Source organism: Cervus elaphus, chromosome 25 (genome assembly GCF_910594005.1).
Source record: "Cervus elaphus chromosome 25, mCerEla1.1, whole genome shotgun sequence".
Lineage (NCBI taxonomy): Eukaryota > Metazoa > Chordata > Mammalia > Artiodactyla > Cervidae > Cervus > Cervus elaphus.
Window position 1 is genome coordinate 37453962 of NC_057839.1, and position 17577 is coordinate 37471538.

Genomic DNA, 17577 nt, shown 5'->3' on the forward strand with positions numbered 1-17577 from the left:
AAGAAGATTGTTTCTTTCTGTGAAAAAGATGAGAGCAAGATTTGTATTTTGAAAGGACTTTTAAAAGTTATGTCATATTTTTACAAAAGCATCAGATTCTCAAAGGTTCCATTCAAACTAACAACAACAACAAAAACAGTCAACAGTCAATTGTGACATTCTTTAGTTTCCCTAAGGCTTCAATTTAATTTTAGACAAAAATTGTAAGAAAATCTAAAATCAAGTACCTTTTGAAAATTCTTCTGAAATTGAATGTAACAGGGTAGAATGCTTTCTTGTGCTCCAGTGAGTATGTGAGATGATCTGATACATGCTAAAAGGAAGAACACCTTTAACTTTTTCAAGAAAAAAGAAAGATGAATAAAAAGATCTCAGAATTGATCAGTTAAAGGATGAAAGTAACATCAGTGGAATATAGTAAGCGGCGTCTTCTGAGCTATACTGGTAAAAAAATGCATGAGGGAACTCTAAGTAAATATTTATTTTTTACCAACATTGTTAAACTAATTTTACGGAACAAGAGGCAGTGTCAAGATCAAAGAAACTAAGGGGGAAATATGTTGTTATTCATATATGATGATCAAGTTCTACAGGCAAAACACACCAGAAATGTGAAAGGAGAACCATTCTCATTTTTTAGTGCTCCATGAAAGGAAAATCCAATAGTCCTCACCGTAGGGAAGCCACTTCTACCCCTGATAGTTTTAAATGCATTTTTGTGTTTAATATTACTGTAGAAATGCCACCACATTCCATTAAATAGCTCTCTAGGAACCCAGAGTCATCCACTGGCCCTTTTCTTTAAGCAAAATAAGCCCCAGCTGATTCAACATTATGCAGTATGGACTATTTTCTTTCCCATTGCTTGTTTTCAGAGTTTTAAGACAATTGTGTATTCTCTAACATAGCATTGCATTTTTAAAAATAAATTTCAATAAATTATCTTTCAAGAGCACTTGTGGGGCCTTTTTAACATTCGTGTGTGTTCTGATTGCTCCAGTGTGCTAATCTGGGCCAGAGATTCCATCACTGCCCAGGACACCAACAGACAGAAGATTGTATCCTTTAGTTGCTCAGTTGGGTCCAACTCTTTCCTACTCTGTGGATTGTAGCCCACCAGGTTCCTCTGTCCACGGAATTTCCCATGCAAGAATACTGGAATGGGTTGCCATTTCCTTCTCCAAGGGATCTTTCCAACCCAACGGTGGAATCTGTGTCTCCTGCATTAGCAGGCAGATGTTTTACTACTGAGCCACCAGGGAAGCCTGCAGAAGAAGGCGCTGAGGGACAATGCAGAACTTAGGGCAGGAGAGTGTATACTAATTCACTCCCAGTGAATAAACTCAATTCTAAGATTGAAAAATTAAGACTCAAACATTTTAAATAGCTCAGTTACAAACAAAGCTTTATCTTAGGTAATCAAAATAAAAATTAATATCAGTGTTTAAAAACTGTCATTAGTCACAAATATTCTGCTTTTTAAAATTCCTTCCTACAGAGATTCACAGCCTTTTCCTAACAACCATATTTAATCCTGGGGAATGGTTCACAACCTTGATTTCAGATTAAATCACCTGGAGGCTTTTAAAATCTGTGTGTCGGTACCTGGACCTCACTCAACCTAATTAATTAGAATTTTTAATTAATTTAATGTAATTAAAATTTCTAGGATTTAGACAAGGGCAGTGGTATCTTTAAAAAATTTCCCAGGTGATCCTATTTGTGACCGGGCTGGAGAATCACTACCTTAGACCAGTTCACTTCTCTTACAGTAACTGACTTTAGTTGATATCATAAGATACAACCTTGGCTTCATTTTAAGTAGATATAAAAAAATTAATATATAGATAAATTTTTAAGCCATGAAAATCAATCTTTCAAAAAGTGTTCTTTGGTGGGAGATTCCCTCATGGTCGAGTGGTTAGGATTTAGCACCTTCAGTGCTAGGGCACGGGTTCAATCCATGGTCGGGGAACTGAGATCCTGCAAGCTGCATGGCATGGTCAAATTTTTTTTTAATGTCCTTTTTAAAAAAGTTTTTTTCTATGACATTAGTCAAACCACTTGATTACCTAGGAAGGGTTGAAAAATATAGAGAATTTAAGAATAGGTTGGATCATCTGAAATTGCTGATATGTAACAATGTTTAAACTACACTTTGGTCATTTTATATTGTTCAACATGATAATCTCAAACTTCCATTTTAACTCAGCCTGTACTCTGTTGAAGAATATTCTACATTAAGAAAAGTTATCATTTATCACAGTGAATGTACTAGATTGTAAGAAAAATAATTAATTGAAAATGAAATTGAACAAAAATGCAATGCTATGAATTCTCCATTATACACTATTCTTTTTATGTTTTGAAACTAAATGTTGTTTTATGTGTGTTCTGCCATCCTAGTCAAGGACCCAAGACCAAAGCCGAAGAAAAAGACCCTAAGAAGCTAAAAAAGCAAGAAAAAGAAGAAAAAGACTTCAGGAAAAAATTTAAAGTATGTTACAATTAAATATTATACAAAGTTCAAAGCTCTAATGAAAAAACTGATGATTTTCTGTGTAACTATCAATATCACAGTTATCCATCACAACACCTTTATTTTCTACAAACTTTGTTTTAGATTTAGATTTATTCCTATAAGAAATTAAGCAAACTCTTGTACATGCCCAATATACATACTGTGGTAATCATCTAAATTTAGCTGTCCTTTGAAACTCAATAAGAAGGTAAGCTTAAAATAGAATGATTAAAAATGATGTGATATATATATATGAAATATTATTCAATCATGAAAAACAAGGAAATCCTGCCATTTGTGACAATGTGGATGAACCTCAAGAACGTTATGCTAAGTAAATTGTCAGACAAGAGGCAGAGACAAATACTATATGATATCATTTATATGTAGAATCTAAAAAAACCAAACCCACAGGAACCAAGAGTAAAGTGGTGGTTACCAGAGGTGGAGAGCAGGGGGAGCTGTTTGTCAAAGGGTACAAATATTCAGTTATAAGATGAGTAAGTTTAGGGATCTAATTACAGCATGGTGATTATAGTTAGCAATACTGTATTACATACTTGAAAATTCCTAAGAGAGTACATCTTAAATGTTCTCACTACAAAGAAGCAATGGTAATTATGTAAAGTGATCGAACCAACAGAATTGAAGTTTTGATGGTAATCATTTTGCAGAAAATGAGTGTGACAAATAAACACATGTACATCTTAATTTTTTTATTTTAAAAATAATTATTATATTAGGTTCGTGAGGTTGCAAGTTATTTTTCTCCAAAAAAGTTTTCTTTAATCTTCTTATGTTATCTTTTGAAAAGATAACAAGGAACTAGTTTTTTAACAAAATTTGAAATTTTGCTGGCATTTTTAACAAAATTTTTTAGTAAGTCTGTCAATAAGTGAATTACTTTAATAATACACATCAATCAATAATAAATGTTTTCCCTTATTTTTCCAGTATGATGGTGAAATTAGAGTCCTCTATTCCACCAAAGTTGCACCCTCCTTATCTTCTAAAAAGTGGGGCAACAGAGATCTACAGATAAAGCCTGGAGAATCTCTGGAAGTTATACAAAACACAGACGATACAAAAGTTCTCTGCAGGAATGAAGAAGGAAAATGTAAGTCACTACTTACTCTTCAGAAATATGACGCTCCAGCATTTAATAGCTAAACAAGTTTTAGTGATCACTCCAAACTCTTTTTGATCCATGCTTTGTAAATTCCATGCTTTGTAAATTCTGGAAAATTCACATTAAGAAACTGGAGATCTTGCTGGGCTGGAATCAGTGTATTTCATTTTAATTTTTTTCATTTCCCACCTGCTATATTTGGCACTGAGTTGCAAAGATAATGCCAAATTCATGTTTCTGGAAATATGGTCCCACAGACCCCCAGCATCAGAAAAGTCTGATGCGATTATCACAATTGCATTACCCTAGCCCCACATTTGACTTGCTGAGTCATGAGCTCTGGGGGTCAGAGATTGTAAGTCTTTCCTAGTTTGTTCCTATGTACACTAAAGTGAGAACCACTGTGCTAAAGAATTGAGTGATTCTTGCTCTGGTCTGGTTTTAAAATTATATCTCATATGTCACACCTAGCATTTCCAGTTTTCCTACCTTGCAAATTCACTTGTTTTCATTTCCTATTTGGCACATTTAATATAACCTACTCTTCCAAATAAATACAAGACAGTCCTTTCCTCTCTGACAGCTACTTAAGCTGACAGATGGAAATATTTTTGTCCAATTTTAAAAGGTAGCTTATTTCGTTTAAAGTCCGGGGAAGAGTAAGTCAAAATTCTGTTGTCCTATATTTAAAACTGAATAGCCAGCCTGGCTGTCCCATATCAGCCCAGTAAGTCTGCACGGAAAACACAAGCTCTGAGTTCAATTTTAATGACAGGAAGGTGACTCAGGGACAGGAACGAAAATGGATCTTTTAAGAATAAAACACAGTGACTCAAGGGTGGGGAAAATGAATCTAGAGTTTTTATGGACAAGGTGTGGTTGGCTGTAAAAGGGAAAAATGGAATGTGGGTACAAAGGATAACAGGCAGGGGTATGTAGTGTTTAGACTAGAAGGTCACGGAGATAATTTGAAGACAGCACTGCAGGAGACAAAGAATACACCCATTCAATACAGGATTTGTGAACACACACCCTAAGGAATGGTCTTAAATGCAGATAACTGCATGCTTTAAAGGGCTGCCAAAATATTTTTTTAATGTTCAAGATTTTTAAATTATTAAAGTTATGATGAATATACCAAATCGAATATTTTCCATTATGATTATGGTAACATGAGGAAATGCTCATGATCCATTAGTAACAGAAACAAGAAGCCTGCTTAATAAAGGATGGGATTTATTTATAGCCATGTTTAAAAAATATGTAAATAAAACGAAAATGTTAATAATGGCTGATGAGGGCGATGGAGGGGGTTGCTTCCCAGGTGACGCTAGAGGTGAAGAACCCACTTGCCAATGCAGGAGACGTAAGAGACACTGGTTCAATCCCTGGGTCAGAAGGATCTCCTGGAGGAGGGCATGGCAACCCACTGCAGTGTTCTTGCTTGGAGAATCCTGTGGACCGAGGAGCCTGGCAGGCTACAGTTTATAGAGTCACAGCAAGCTGGACAAGACTGAAGCGAATAAGCATGCACGCATGCGCAGGGTGATGGGCCTAAGTTTCTTTCCCTCTGCTTTTCCAATTATGTCACATTTTTCACAACAGACAATTGTTCTAATGCTTGTTATATGGACTTTTCTCCAGAGGACAAATTTCAGGCTTATTTTGACCTGCTGTCTGGAGATTCCTGTCCTTAACAACAGATCCCATCTAGATCAATTCTCCTCGACTTAAAAGTACATACACTTCACAGAGATCTTGTTAAAAATGTAGATTTTAATTCAGTAGATCTGAGGTGAGGAGTTTTCCCAAGGTCTCATGTATTTCATGCTGCTAGTCCACAGAACAGACTCTGAGTAACAGGATGTAAATGACCTCAGCAACAAACATGTATAGATACAGATGGGCAGATGTAGATTCAGCATCAAAAATTGAAATTTGGAGTAGACTCCTATCTAGGAATCAACAGACCTTAAACAGGAGAAAAAGCAGCCATTCAGGGATAATTTGTAATCTGCTGTCATTTTCTATTTGGACATCAATCATTCTAAATACTAGTATAAATAGTGGAGGGCTCCCATCCTCTTAAGAATTTATCATCTGTTAAAAATGAGAAGTGAAAACATTACATGATAAAATCAAGGGTTCCTTGTTACTTTTATCCTTTTTTTCCCCTGGTGTAGGACCAATGCAGTTTACAGTTCCCAAGGTCACGAATAGCTAATTCAATTCTTTGGTGGTTTGGGGTTCATCTCAAACAGAATGAAAATTATCTTATTATATCCTGTATACTAGTTGTTGTTTATTTAAAAACTTCCTTTGACCTGGACTTTGTCTTAGTTTGGCCTCCCCAGTTGGAAGGTGAGTCTGGGAAACTCCTGTGGTCAAGTGGCAGAGTAGACTGGGAAGAGAAGACAGCTAATAAAACCTTGTTATCAAAAAGAGGTATCATTTGGGTAGGTGGAGCTTGCATGCTCAGTTGTTTCAGCCGTGTCCAACTCTTTGCGACCCTATAGACTGTAGACTGTCAGGCTCCTCTGTCCATGAGATTCTCCCAGCAAGAATACTGGAGTGGGTTGCCATGCCCTCCTCCAGGGGATCTTCCTGGCCCAGGGATTGAACCCACATCTCTCATTTCTTCATTGGCAGACTCAAACAGCAGTGTTATCCCATCCAGTGGGAAACAAACAGGGGTATTTATACATCAACTCCTGTCCATCAGGAATTGAAGCCTACCCCTGGGCATGTGGCCAGTCATTCAGGACACTGAAAAAGCAGACAACGAGAGTTATGGGAAGCCAGAAAAAGAAAGCCATCCGTAAATAAATAGAAAATGCAATTACTATCAGTTGCAAGTCGAACCACAAAGCTCTGAAATCATGAGGGTGAAAGTACATGGGAGGGCCATCAAAAGCATCTTCAATTGCATTATTCCACAATTCAATGATCAGATTTATTTCATTTCCCTTTTATTTTCCCAAATCTCTTATCTTTCTTAATTTTTCCAAAATTGCTCCTTATTCTTTCCCTGAACTGAATCCTTGACATTTTTAATTTTCTTAATGTCTGATCCATTCCTCAAATATTACTATAGGATTTGGGACAGTTGCTGTGTGGATTTAACCCTCCCTCATCTGGATTATTCCAATAACCTTTCAAAGGATATGATTCCCTTACCATTACTCTCAGCCAGTCCACTCACCACACTGTTACCCAAATATTATTTTTAAAAACATGAAGTCTTTACGGTTAGTATATAAAATCATTTATGATCTAGCCTTCCCCTCATCAACTATTTCCCATCTGCAGCTGATACTTCAGAAATACAGACTACCGACTTGTCATTGCCTGAGTAAATTATGCTATTTCACCCTTCTATACTATTTTATTCTATTTAAAATGCCCATAATTTATGTATTAAAAACAAACCAGTTGTCATCTAAAATTGGAAGCACACTCACTCCCTCCTCCCTAGCCTACCTAACACAATCAATCTCTCCCTTGCTCCACCATACCACTATTGTTACTGCTGCAATTGTCCTTATTGCTTTACCAACATATTACTCTTACTAGACTCTGAGTTTGAGAGTAACTTCAATGAAATGTTAACATTGTATTGCCAACACATCCTGCACTGCCTGGTACCTTGTTTGGGACTTGCTGAATTGAGTATAAGAATTTGGAGACTGCAATTGTTTAACCAGATGAAAATCTGACATACTGACATTTGTGGGAAGAAGTCTGTTGAACAGTTTAACTTGTTTTAAGACACAAGTTCTCTGTCTTAAGCGTTAGTGATTCAGTTCACTTGTTGTGTATCATTTGAGAGACTTTAAATCTTTCAGTTCCTTTTTCTACATGTAATTCGCAGTAATGGCATTTGCAATTCAGCACCACGGTGATCCTAACATTTTCCTTACTTTCTATTCTTTTTTAATCTGGCAAAAAAAAAAGAGAGAGAGAAAACCATAGTTTACTTAAACACAATTTCTAATGATAGAAATCCAAGGCTAAAGCATGAACAGTAATCCCTTCTCACTGTTGAATAGAGTACAAGTCATTTTTACTGGCATTAACACATTTGAAAAAGTCTCGCCCACAGACTTGTAGAAGAGCATATTGTAGAGGCATTGAGATCTTAAATACATATTTGACGGCACATTCCCAAATGTTTAGAATTTCTTGATAATATTTGTGCATTTTCCTTAACTCAATGCCTCATAAGCTATGAGTTTCCCACCTCCTGGAGAAAATTTTCCTACAAAAATATGTGAAATGAGACATGAGCTGAGTTATTTGTGGTCAAAATGTCCTCCATTTCCTTTGGGCATCAAAGGAAGGGGAATTTTAAAGGTACTTTGAATGTCTCCAATCCAATTGATCATTTCTTTGCTTAGGTAATTTTGTTTTCCATTCCACATACTAACTGAAGAAAAAAAATTTTATTCAGAAATTTAATAATTCTTCTGATTTGAAACCCTAAAACTAAGTACGGAGAGAAAAAGAGAGGAAAGAGAACATTTCTAATACACTAGGATAACAATTTATATTTAGTATTATATACTGCATTTCATTTTTAATTTCTATTCCACTATGAGCATTTTCTCTTGAAGTTGGACATTGTTTCACTTGCCTGGGTAAAAGTATGCAATGTGATTTTATTGTTTTTAAACTTCATGAGGCCAAACTGAGTAAATTTAACTTCATTTCTGGGCTTGCTTACAGCAAATGAAATGATAAGGAAATAATACAATTCCTCATTTTTATGGAGTAAAAAATTTGAAAATATTAGAACAACGATCTCTTTCATTTTATTCCAAAGATGGCTTCGTATATCCTTGGTAATTTTATATTCACAACGCCCTTCGAAAGGTCAGTCATTAGTTCTAGGACACATCTGCCCTGTAGCAAGTAATGTTAGGGGAAGAAATTAACTGGCATGTATAGGGGGTGGGTGTGACTTTCTTAACTAGCTCTACCCCACCACATATTTCAAAGCATTTGTTTCAAGCCACTGTGTTCTATGTTCTGCTCTGTGAATGTGAAGTTTCCAAATAATAATTTCATATGATATATGAGACTCCCTGGTGTTCCAGTGTCCATCATATTATAGAGCTAACTAAACACAGCAGCTCCTCTGCGTGTTTTAGAACTACGGTGAGATTTTCTATTTCAATTGTTTGTATTTTTCATTAATGTTCCCTATGATGGTTGTACTTGGAATATGTGAGCAAAGAGAATATTTTCTACTGCAAACAAAAATTTGTTTCTAGGAACTATAATGGAGAGATTGTATAAAAATTCATGGTAAGACACTTGTTTTGACACTATCATGAATCATGCTTCTAATAGAATGAAGTTTTAGCAGAGATTTTTAAAGGTACTAGACAGCAAAACCTATGCTGTATTAAAAGTTGTTCACCCTGTAGAAATGCTATTTAATAGTGATTTTATAGCTAATGAGCCCTAAATGATCACATCATTTCAGGGAACTAAAATAGAGCAGCGCAGGACCAACCCTGCTCCAATCCCTTAATATGTTTGCTCTCAAACAATGTTCCCAATCATTGATGTTTATGTATCTCACAACTACAAAAACAGCAACAACATTAGAGCTTTCCTCAAAAGAAAAAGTGGTTAGAACTCTTGAACAGACAAGATATAGGAGGAAATGTAATAGAGGTTTGAGAAGCTAAGAAAATATATTTTTTATAATTAATTTTGTGAGATTAGGTAATTAAACTGTATTGTGAGTTATTAACTTTGATCACTGAAAGGACTGTTGTACGCCTAATTACAGATAGTGTTTTATCCATGTCAACACAATTTTAGCATAATTGAGTTTTAGAAAACTAGATGTCCTATGGTGGTGGTGCTGTAGTCGCTAAGTCACGTCCGACTCTTAGAACCCCATGGACTGTAGCCTGCCAGGCTCCTCTAGCACAGGAAAATAAAAGCCTTTAATTTCCAAAATGAGGATTATATTCTTTATTTTGGATTTTGTTTCTTTTGACTTTCTAAATGTTTTTTACAAATGACAACAAATATATTTGATGCCAGAATAATTCCATTCTATGGCAATATTTTCTTATTTCTTATATATTTCCCTAATTGTCTACATTCTAATTTTAGTTCAGATACTTTACAAAGCCCAGACAACTAACAAAGAGATTGACTTCATCATTGAAGGCTTCAGTCGTTATTTTTAAATTATTAATTTAAACATGAATATCATGGGAACACTTAACTTGTGTTGTTTTACTTTCCAATTCATTTTAAGAGAAAATTAAAGATGAAAACATAGCCATCAATTTTAACTAACGAAAAAATAAAGTATTTGACTCTTACTGTCTGTAGAAATGGTTCACACTTTATGTTAGCCCTAAACACAGATACAGGTAAAGACAGATTTCCACTATTGAAACCCTGATACAAAATCTGCAGTTTGTTCTAAAAGTCTGTTATTTGCACAAAGTTTCTCTTTTGAGAGACACACAGAGAATTGAATTTATTAAAGATGAGCTTATCCCCCTTTAAAAATCATGCTAAATGGATGATGTCTAACCTTAAATTTTTTAAGTTTGTTAATGTGAAATGAAAGAACTGTGGAATCAAAGGCAACTCAAGGATCATAGATATTAATTTTGGATGACCTTTATATTAACTTTTTCCACATCTGCTTTAATTGAAGTAAAATGGAAGATAAAACATGGTCTAATTTTTTCATATTCCAAGAAAAATATTACTTTAGTCTGTCTTTATCATTTTGACACATGCTTCATTACCTCTATGCTACAGGAATTCAGAGATAACTTTGATTCTTTATTTTCCAAATATGACTCTTATAAACAATTTTTATCAAAAAGTGGTGAATCATGACAGAATATTTGGTGGCGTATTTTTACCCTGGAATATTTCAAGGGAAAGTTTGTTTCCTTAAATTTTAATGCACAATTTCAGTTATATGATTCTAGCTTAAAATTTTTGCATACTAAGTCAGTGGCAATATATTAATATGTTTAAGTAAGTTTATTAGCATTGGTATTAATTTTCATTTATGACTTCCTGCTTTGTCATTTTTTACACGTTTACTCTGGTTTAGAACCCAAAACCAGATCTGAGGTGGAGCAAAACCTATAAATTGACTTAGTGAAAGAAATTATTTAGATGTTCATTGGTAAAACTATAAATGGTACTAATGTCAAGCAGGCAATAGTGACTAGGTGCTAGCACAAAACTAATAGCTATAAAGGTTAGTAAATTAGATGTCAGCAGATATTTTCTTGTGAAAAATAGTCCATATTTTTTCTTAGGAATATTTTGCTCAAGGGGGGCAAAAATAAAGTGGAAAAAAGTTGTTTGCTTTCCTGTATAAAATGTCTATTTTCTATTTAACAGAGGAATCACTGGAATCTCTGATACCTGTTCTTCTAATAATTATTTGTTCCATGAAAGATGAAAATGCAAACATTGACATTCTGTCAAGTGGCAAAAGCAATAGTGAAAGATCATTCACACTGATTATAAAAGAGCTGTTTTGAAACCTTTTAGAATGTACACTCCCCCAAGTAACCACTAGACTGCAGATCTGAAAGGGGAGTGGAATACAGTTCTGACTGTTCAGTGTAAAAAAAATTGAAAAGTTAAGTCTTAGACCTGGGGATATTTAAAATCCCTATCCGTGACCTGGGCTTCCCTTGTGGATCAGCTGATAAAAGAATCCACCTGCAATACAGGAGACCCCAGTTTGGTTCCTGGGTTGGGAAGATCCAACCCAGAGGAGGGCATGCAACCCACTCCAGTATTCTTGCATGGAGAATCCCCGTGGACAGAGGAGCCTGGCAGGCTACAGTCCGTGGGGTCGCAAAGAGTCAGACATGATTGAATGACTAAGCACACACCCCTGTGACCTACTCTTATAACTGGAGAAATTATGCTTAATAAATTCTTAAAATTGTGCCATATGGGTAACACCTTGAAGAAATAGATTAAACTGAGAAAGAAGCTTGAGCTACAACATACAGTAGATTAGAAAAGAAAATACTGGTTTTTAATTTAAGGGAGAAGGAGGAAATATTGTAAATGGCAGAAAACAGGAGAGAGAGAAAAAAGAAAGAAAAGTGGACACATAAAAATGAGTCATATTTGGAGATGGATATAATTATTCAATATATTATATATTTTAATTATTAAATTCTATTTCAATTTCTTTAAAAATAGTAGAGAGTTTTCAAGTTTATATTGTTAATAAAATATATTTTCTTTTTCTTTCTTAGATGGTTATGTCCTTCGGAGCTACTTGGTGGACAAGTAAGCCTATTTTCTCCTCCTACTATACTTTCAAAAAGAATGATATTCTTTTCTTTAGGAAGGATTCCTAATATCATTTAAATAACATAATCTACTAAGCTATCATAAATAAATTTTAAAACAATACTCTATACTAATATCAATATGGTATATCCATAATGAAGTTAGCTTTAAGTGTCACTCTTTTAAATATAAAGGAGGAGTCCTTCTCATTCATGATTATACCATTGCTGGTTTTATATATTCATTGGAGACAGACATAGCAAACATTGGTACAGATCGAAATTGCTAGCATTTTCATTAATACTTTACTTTTCACTAGCTATTAATGTAGTTGAGGGACTTCCCTGGCAGTCCAGTGGTTTAGATTTCAACTTCCAATGCAGAGGGTATGGGTTTGATCCCTGATCAGGGAGCTAAGATTCCAAAACAAAACAAAACAAAACAAAAATGCAGTTGATTGGATTGATCGGAGATCAATAGCTTCTGCAGAGTAGGTACAAATGTCACCTGTTAACAGCTTATAGTTTGGCTCCTAATTGAGGGTTTTTCTTTACTCACACCATGCATCATAGAGTATTAAGTTGCCTTTTTTGGAAGCAAGCCAAAAAGAAAAGATAGAGGTCAATGATTCTTCTATTTTTATGACGAGGACATTGTCACGGTCTGGTACTAATGCTATTAGAGTCACCCTCGCCTCTCCCTCCTGCCCCCCACAATGTTATAAGATTCTGTTCCAAGTAAACCAGTGCAAGAAATGAACTCCATTATCACAGTAGGTCATACACCAGTCCAGAGATGTACAGAATTCAGCATAATTAAGAAATCAAAGAGGATTCACAAACTGTATCCATAAACAACCTGACACCATCAGAAAGAGACAACGGAAGGTTAAGTGCTCTGTCAGCAAACTAGTAAAGAATCAAGAGAAAAATAACCATAACACTTTTGTTTTCTTCAGAGCATTAATCACAGTAGTAGGCATTGGACTTTTCAATGGGCTTTACTCTATGAAAGATACAAATTTCAAGGAAAGAATGTGTGACAAATAATGGGACCACATCTTCATCAGTGATTATTACAGGATGATTCAGAAAGAATTCAGAAAGTGTACTCTCTAATTATTGCTTTACCATCTATTGAAGTGAACAGTTAATAAATGTTTATTGAATGAACGGTAGAAAAAACATCTGTCCTCTTTGCATTTGTATCAAATTTCCATTAGCCAAATCCTTCCTCAATCTCAGAAAAAGGATTCAAACAGAAGACATAGGGAACTCACGGCATCTGCCATGGTTGGCAGCAATTTGAAAAGCCTGCTGCTTCTAAATGCACAAGGGTAGTACAGGAACCAAGAGGAGGTCTGGTCTAAGTGACCAACTCACCTCACATTTCTGCACTTCAAAACCGTGTCCTCCATTTCAAGGTTCTGTTAATATTTATAATTCTGTTTTAATTACTTGCATGTCATTCTCTCCATTAGCTTATAAGCTTCTAGAAATAAAGGCTGCGTCTTACTTATAAGTCTCCTGGTACATAGGAGGGACTCGGTGTGTGTGTGAAATAGAATATGTCACAAAGATTCAGGATCAGATAAAACCTAAAATGTGTAAAAGTCACAAACTATTATTATGAATGCTACCTATAACCACAAACTTTTTAAAATTATATAACATAAGAATCACTTTATGAACAATATCCTGGCTGCTTATTTTGTAACCAATACTTATATATTTTTTAATTAATATTTACAAATTATAATTAGAAATATTGTAAAAATGATATACCCATTTCCTATACCAAATATTTTTGTATTTCCTTCAACACTTGAAGTTCATATGAAAGTAGTATACATCTGATATTAACAAACATAAAGAATTCATCAGAGTTTTGGATTAGGCCCCCCAGTAGAGTACTGTGCCTTGATTTTTCAGTTTGTTCAGTTCAACAAACATTTCTTAACCAAGGACAGATGTATGCTAGGCTTATAGTTCAATTGAAAGATGAATAAGGCATAGTCTGTGCTCTTGGGGCATGTTTTCACTATTCTGTATGTCTATGATATGGAATAAGTTGTGTGTGTGTGTGCATGCGTGTGTGTTTAAGAATGAAACAGAAGATTAGATTAAGTCAATGAAAGGGGATGCAGATGTATATGAAATTTCTTCCCATTTATAACTGTATAACACATAATCCTCATCATCATCATACTTCTCATCCTTAAATGTCTTGTATGACATGAAATAATGTTATTAAACTTTTAACCTAAGTGTTACTTTAATATTAAGAAGATTATGTCATTAAAGTAAAATTTATTTTCTACTTTACAGTGATGGAGAGATTTATGATGATATTGCTGATGGTAAGTCTCATGTGGCACCCACCACAGGGAAGAATGGTGAATTTACTGTTCTTACAGATACTGGAAATAGCTTACTGGATTAACAAGAGCCTTCCAATCTGATCAGAATTTGAATCACCTGAAAATGTTAGGAAATGTAAATACCTTGGTATAATTAAAAAAACTTATTTTTGTACATGACTGGAAATCAAGAGAAAATCTCTTCATTTCCTTTGAAAATAAAAGAATAAAAATACTTAGTGAATTTTTCATTATACCATGAATATTAATAAGAATTGCTTTTATCCACAAAAAATATCTGTGCTTGGACAATAAATAGGTAAATATTTCATAACATGTATTACTCATTAGTATTATCTAAGCATTGAACACTTCTAAATTATGATCTAAAAATTTAATCTCACCTTAAATGAAGCATAGTGTAATGTTCCTTTTAGTCTCCTTTTAAATGTACGATTCTTACTGATGCTTAATATTTTCTTCCTCATCCAGAATTACTTTCAAAAAATACATTTAATAAAGTTTCAGATTAAATAATCCTGAGTCGCATTTTGATAGAGAATAGATTTATCCAGAAACTTTGTTTGGAAAAGTACACTGAGCAATGAATGCTAAATAAATATATGGCCTTCCATTTAACTGCTTTTTCATAAAATGAGCCAATGCTACTTTTTCTTAATCCTAAACTAGGAGAGTATGAATCATTTACATTTCCAGTGTGTGAACACTTAGAGGATATGTATTTTGTGTAACTAATTTAAATTTCTGTTTTCTTCTTTCAGGTTGCATCTATGACAACGACTAGCTCTCAGTTTTGGTCATTCTGCTACGTTCATTTGACATCAGTGTGAAGTCTGGATTTTAATTGGCCTGTGTTATCGAGTATCATAGAAAATGAATGCACAAAGCTACTTAGTACTTTTGTTAAAAAATTCCAAATTACTTTTATACATCTTGAAATTTTGCACTTGGAAAGTGATAGCTCTGCCTAATCAACATCTTAGAAGACTGCATTTATGAGATGTAAGAAATATTAAAAACCCAGTTCTGCCTCAGCTACAATGAAGGCACTTCTTTTAGTCCATCAATAGACAACTCTTCCTAAAAAAATCATTTGAGAAGAAATGACTGTGTTGTCTAAAGAAACATAAAGAACAACAAAAAATAAATGGAAGGAAATTTTTAGACTTTTCCTAAGAGGGAAAACTATTGTTTGTACTTCTAATGATCATATCTTATATTCTCCATTCAAATTACCTAGCTTTTAAAAGGCAGGGCTATCTCCTCTCTTATTGGTGGGTTAGATGTTTTTAAAAATGAAAGTAGTAGTGGAACTTTTGTATAAAGTTTGTCTCTATTTGTTAATTGTGAATATGTTTTAATTATTTGATGAGAATGTATGCAATTCCTATACACACCTAAGATTAAAATGGTGGAAGAGTCTAAAATGTTTTCTTTTTGTAGAATTGTACGCTAACAGTATAATTCTGTTTAAAGTGCTATTGTAAGTAGAGTGGATATGAATGAAGACTACCCTAAAATTATGAAGAATGAAGTTTGAAAGTAACTAGGCTTTAATGCACCTCTTTTCTATGAAGCCTCTTTTAAAGGTTTTTGTTTTTCAATTACCTCTATGGAAAAAAATTTAAACCATTTTACTGGAAAGCTGGCCAACAGAGGGAATATAAATTAATAAATCTTAGCGTTTGGGCTGTGTTTCCTATTAGTACATACTCAACCAAAAACAACCCCAAAACAAAATGTGAATCATTTGGGTTCCAAATGCTAAGAACACTAAACATGACACAAACTGAGGAGACCTAACACCCAAGAAAAGAGTATATTAGGAAACTTTTTTAACTTCAACCCACTCCAGTATTCTTGCCTAGAAAATCCCATAGACAGAGGAGCCTGGCAGGCCACAGTCCATGGGGTCGCAAAAGAGTCAGACAGGACTTAGTGACTAAAACAAAATATGAATTGAGCAAATCCCAATACTGGCTCTGCTATTAATGAACCTTGATGTGATATTGGATAAATTATTAATCCTCCTCCTATTAATAGTTATCTCATTTGCAAATTTCAGGGTTAGACTAAGTCAGTTTTTCCCAATGTTTTCACTATCAGTTAACTTCTATAATCTTCCTCTGCCCTAGCCCTGTGTTTTAGAAGCTTTTGCTGATTTTTAAAACTCAGTGATGAAATAATGATTAATGCATTATCCATGGTTTAATATTTCAAAGGCCCACCCATTGGAGAGTCTGAAGAGTAGCCCCTCTGAATTGAAATAACTCCAAGTAATTGTAAAAGAATTCAAAGTCTTCATATGGGTTAAGTGGGATTTCTACTAGGTACTTTGAAATGTAAAAATAGATTATCAACTACTATAGTTCCATGTATAGATTCTGGTAGTCTGAGGCCCCCAGGTTAGAAGACACTGATCTTAAAAGGCCCCTTCCAATTATGAAATATTTTGATGTCTAATTTTTGATAGAGGGAGCCAGTATTTGCTCATGTGATGAATTTACTTTAAAACCAGATAAAATTACATCATCCAAATGTGGTTTTTGTTTGTTAAATCAGGTAACAAATATACAGAATACACTGACAGTGGGTTTCCACTAATTTTTTCTTCTGATTGAGAATAGTATAAACTCAATACAATGTCAGTTTTAAAAATGCTAAATTATATCAAGAGAATCTTTTAGAATTTTGGTTCATACACAAAGAAACAGATACATGCCTGTGAAAGATTTATATAATAGGTAATTGCCTTAATATAAAGGAAATATCTGAAGTATTAATTTTAATATACTAAATATTATTTGTTTTGGTTTTACATAAGGAATTTTGTCATGTGAGAAGAGTGACAAATAAATAATACCTTTAGCAGATAACTTTGCCTCCTACTTATCGAGAAATCAAGTCTAGCAGGCTTTCTGTTCCTTAACTGATCCCATATCTGTGTAAGACTCTGAGCCCATTCTTACCTCTTGGCTTCGGCCTCAGAGGATGGGATACCTCTGATTCAAACCAAACCTTCCACCACTGATGTCCCTGATATCTGCCTCCTGTTTTTGTGATAGAAATTGAGATAACCAAGTGCAAATGCTTCGAATATCCTACAAGGTGCAGCCTTAATCCATATCCAGACACTAACCCAGAAAATAAGATGTCACCACTCAGAGCCAAAGCCACAACCTGTTATCTCACGTTTTCCTGCCTTCTCTGGAGTCTTCTTCTTTCACAATTATT

The 17577-nt window shown here is 34.4% G+C and overlaps 1 protein-coding gene across 3 annotated transcripts in view; it reads left to right on the forward strand.

Moving 5' to 3' along the window:
* FYB1 (FYN binding protein 1) overlaps window positions 1–17219 on the forward strand; it is a 164313-nt gene extending 147094 nt beyond the window's left edge. For all 3 annotated transcript variants that reach the window (XM_043887611.1, XM_043887613.1, XM_043887612.1), the window contains 5 exons: window positions 2407–2497; window positions 3476–3638; window positions 11927–11960; window positions 14291–14322; window positions 15105–17219. In XM_043887611.1, the coding sequence (XP_043743546.1) occupies window positions 2407–2497; window positions 3476–3638; window positions 11927–11960; window positions 14291–14322; window positions 15105–15127 (343 nt within the window). In that variant the 3' untranslated portion in view covers window positions 15128–17219. The remainder of the gene's footprint in view (window positions 1–2406; window positions 2498–3475; window positions 3639–11926; window positions 11961–14290; window positions 14323–15104) is intronic.
* The last annotated feature ends 358 nt before the right edge of the window (window positions 17220–17577 follow it).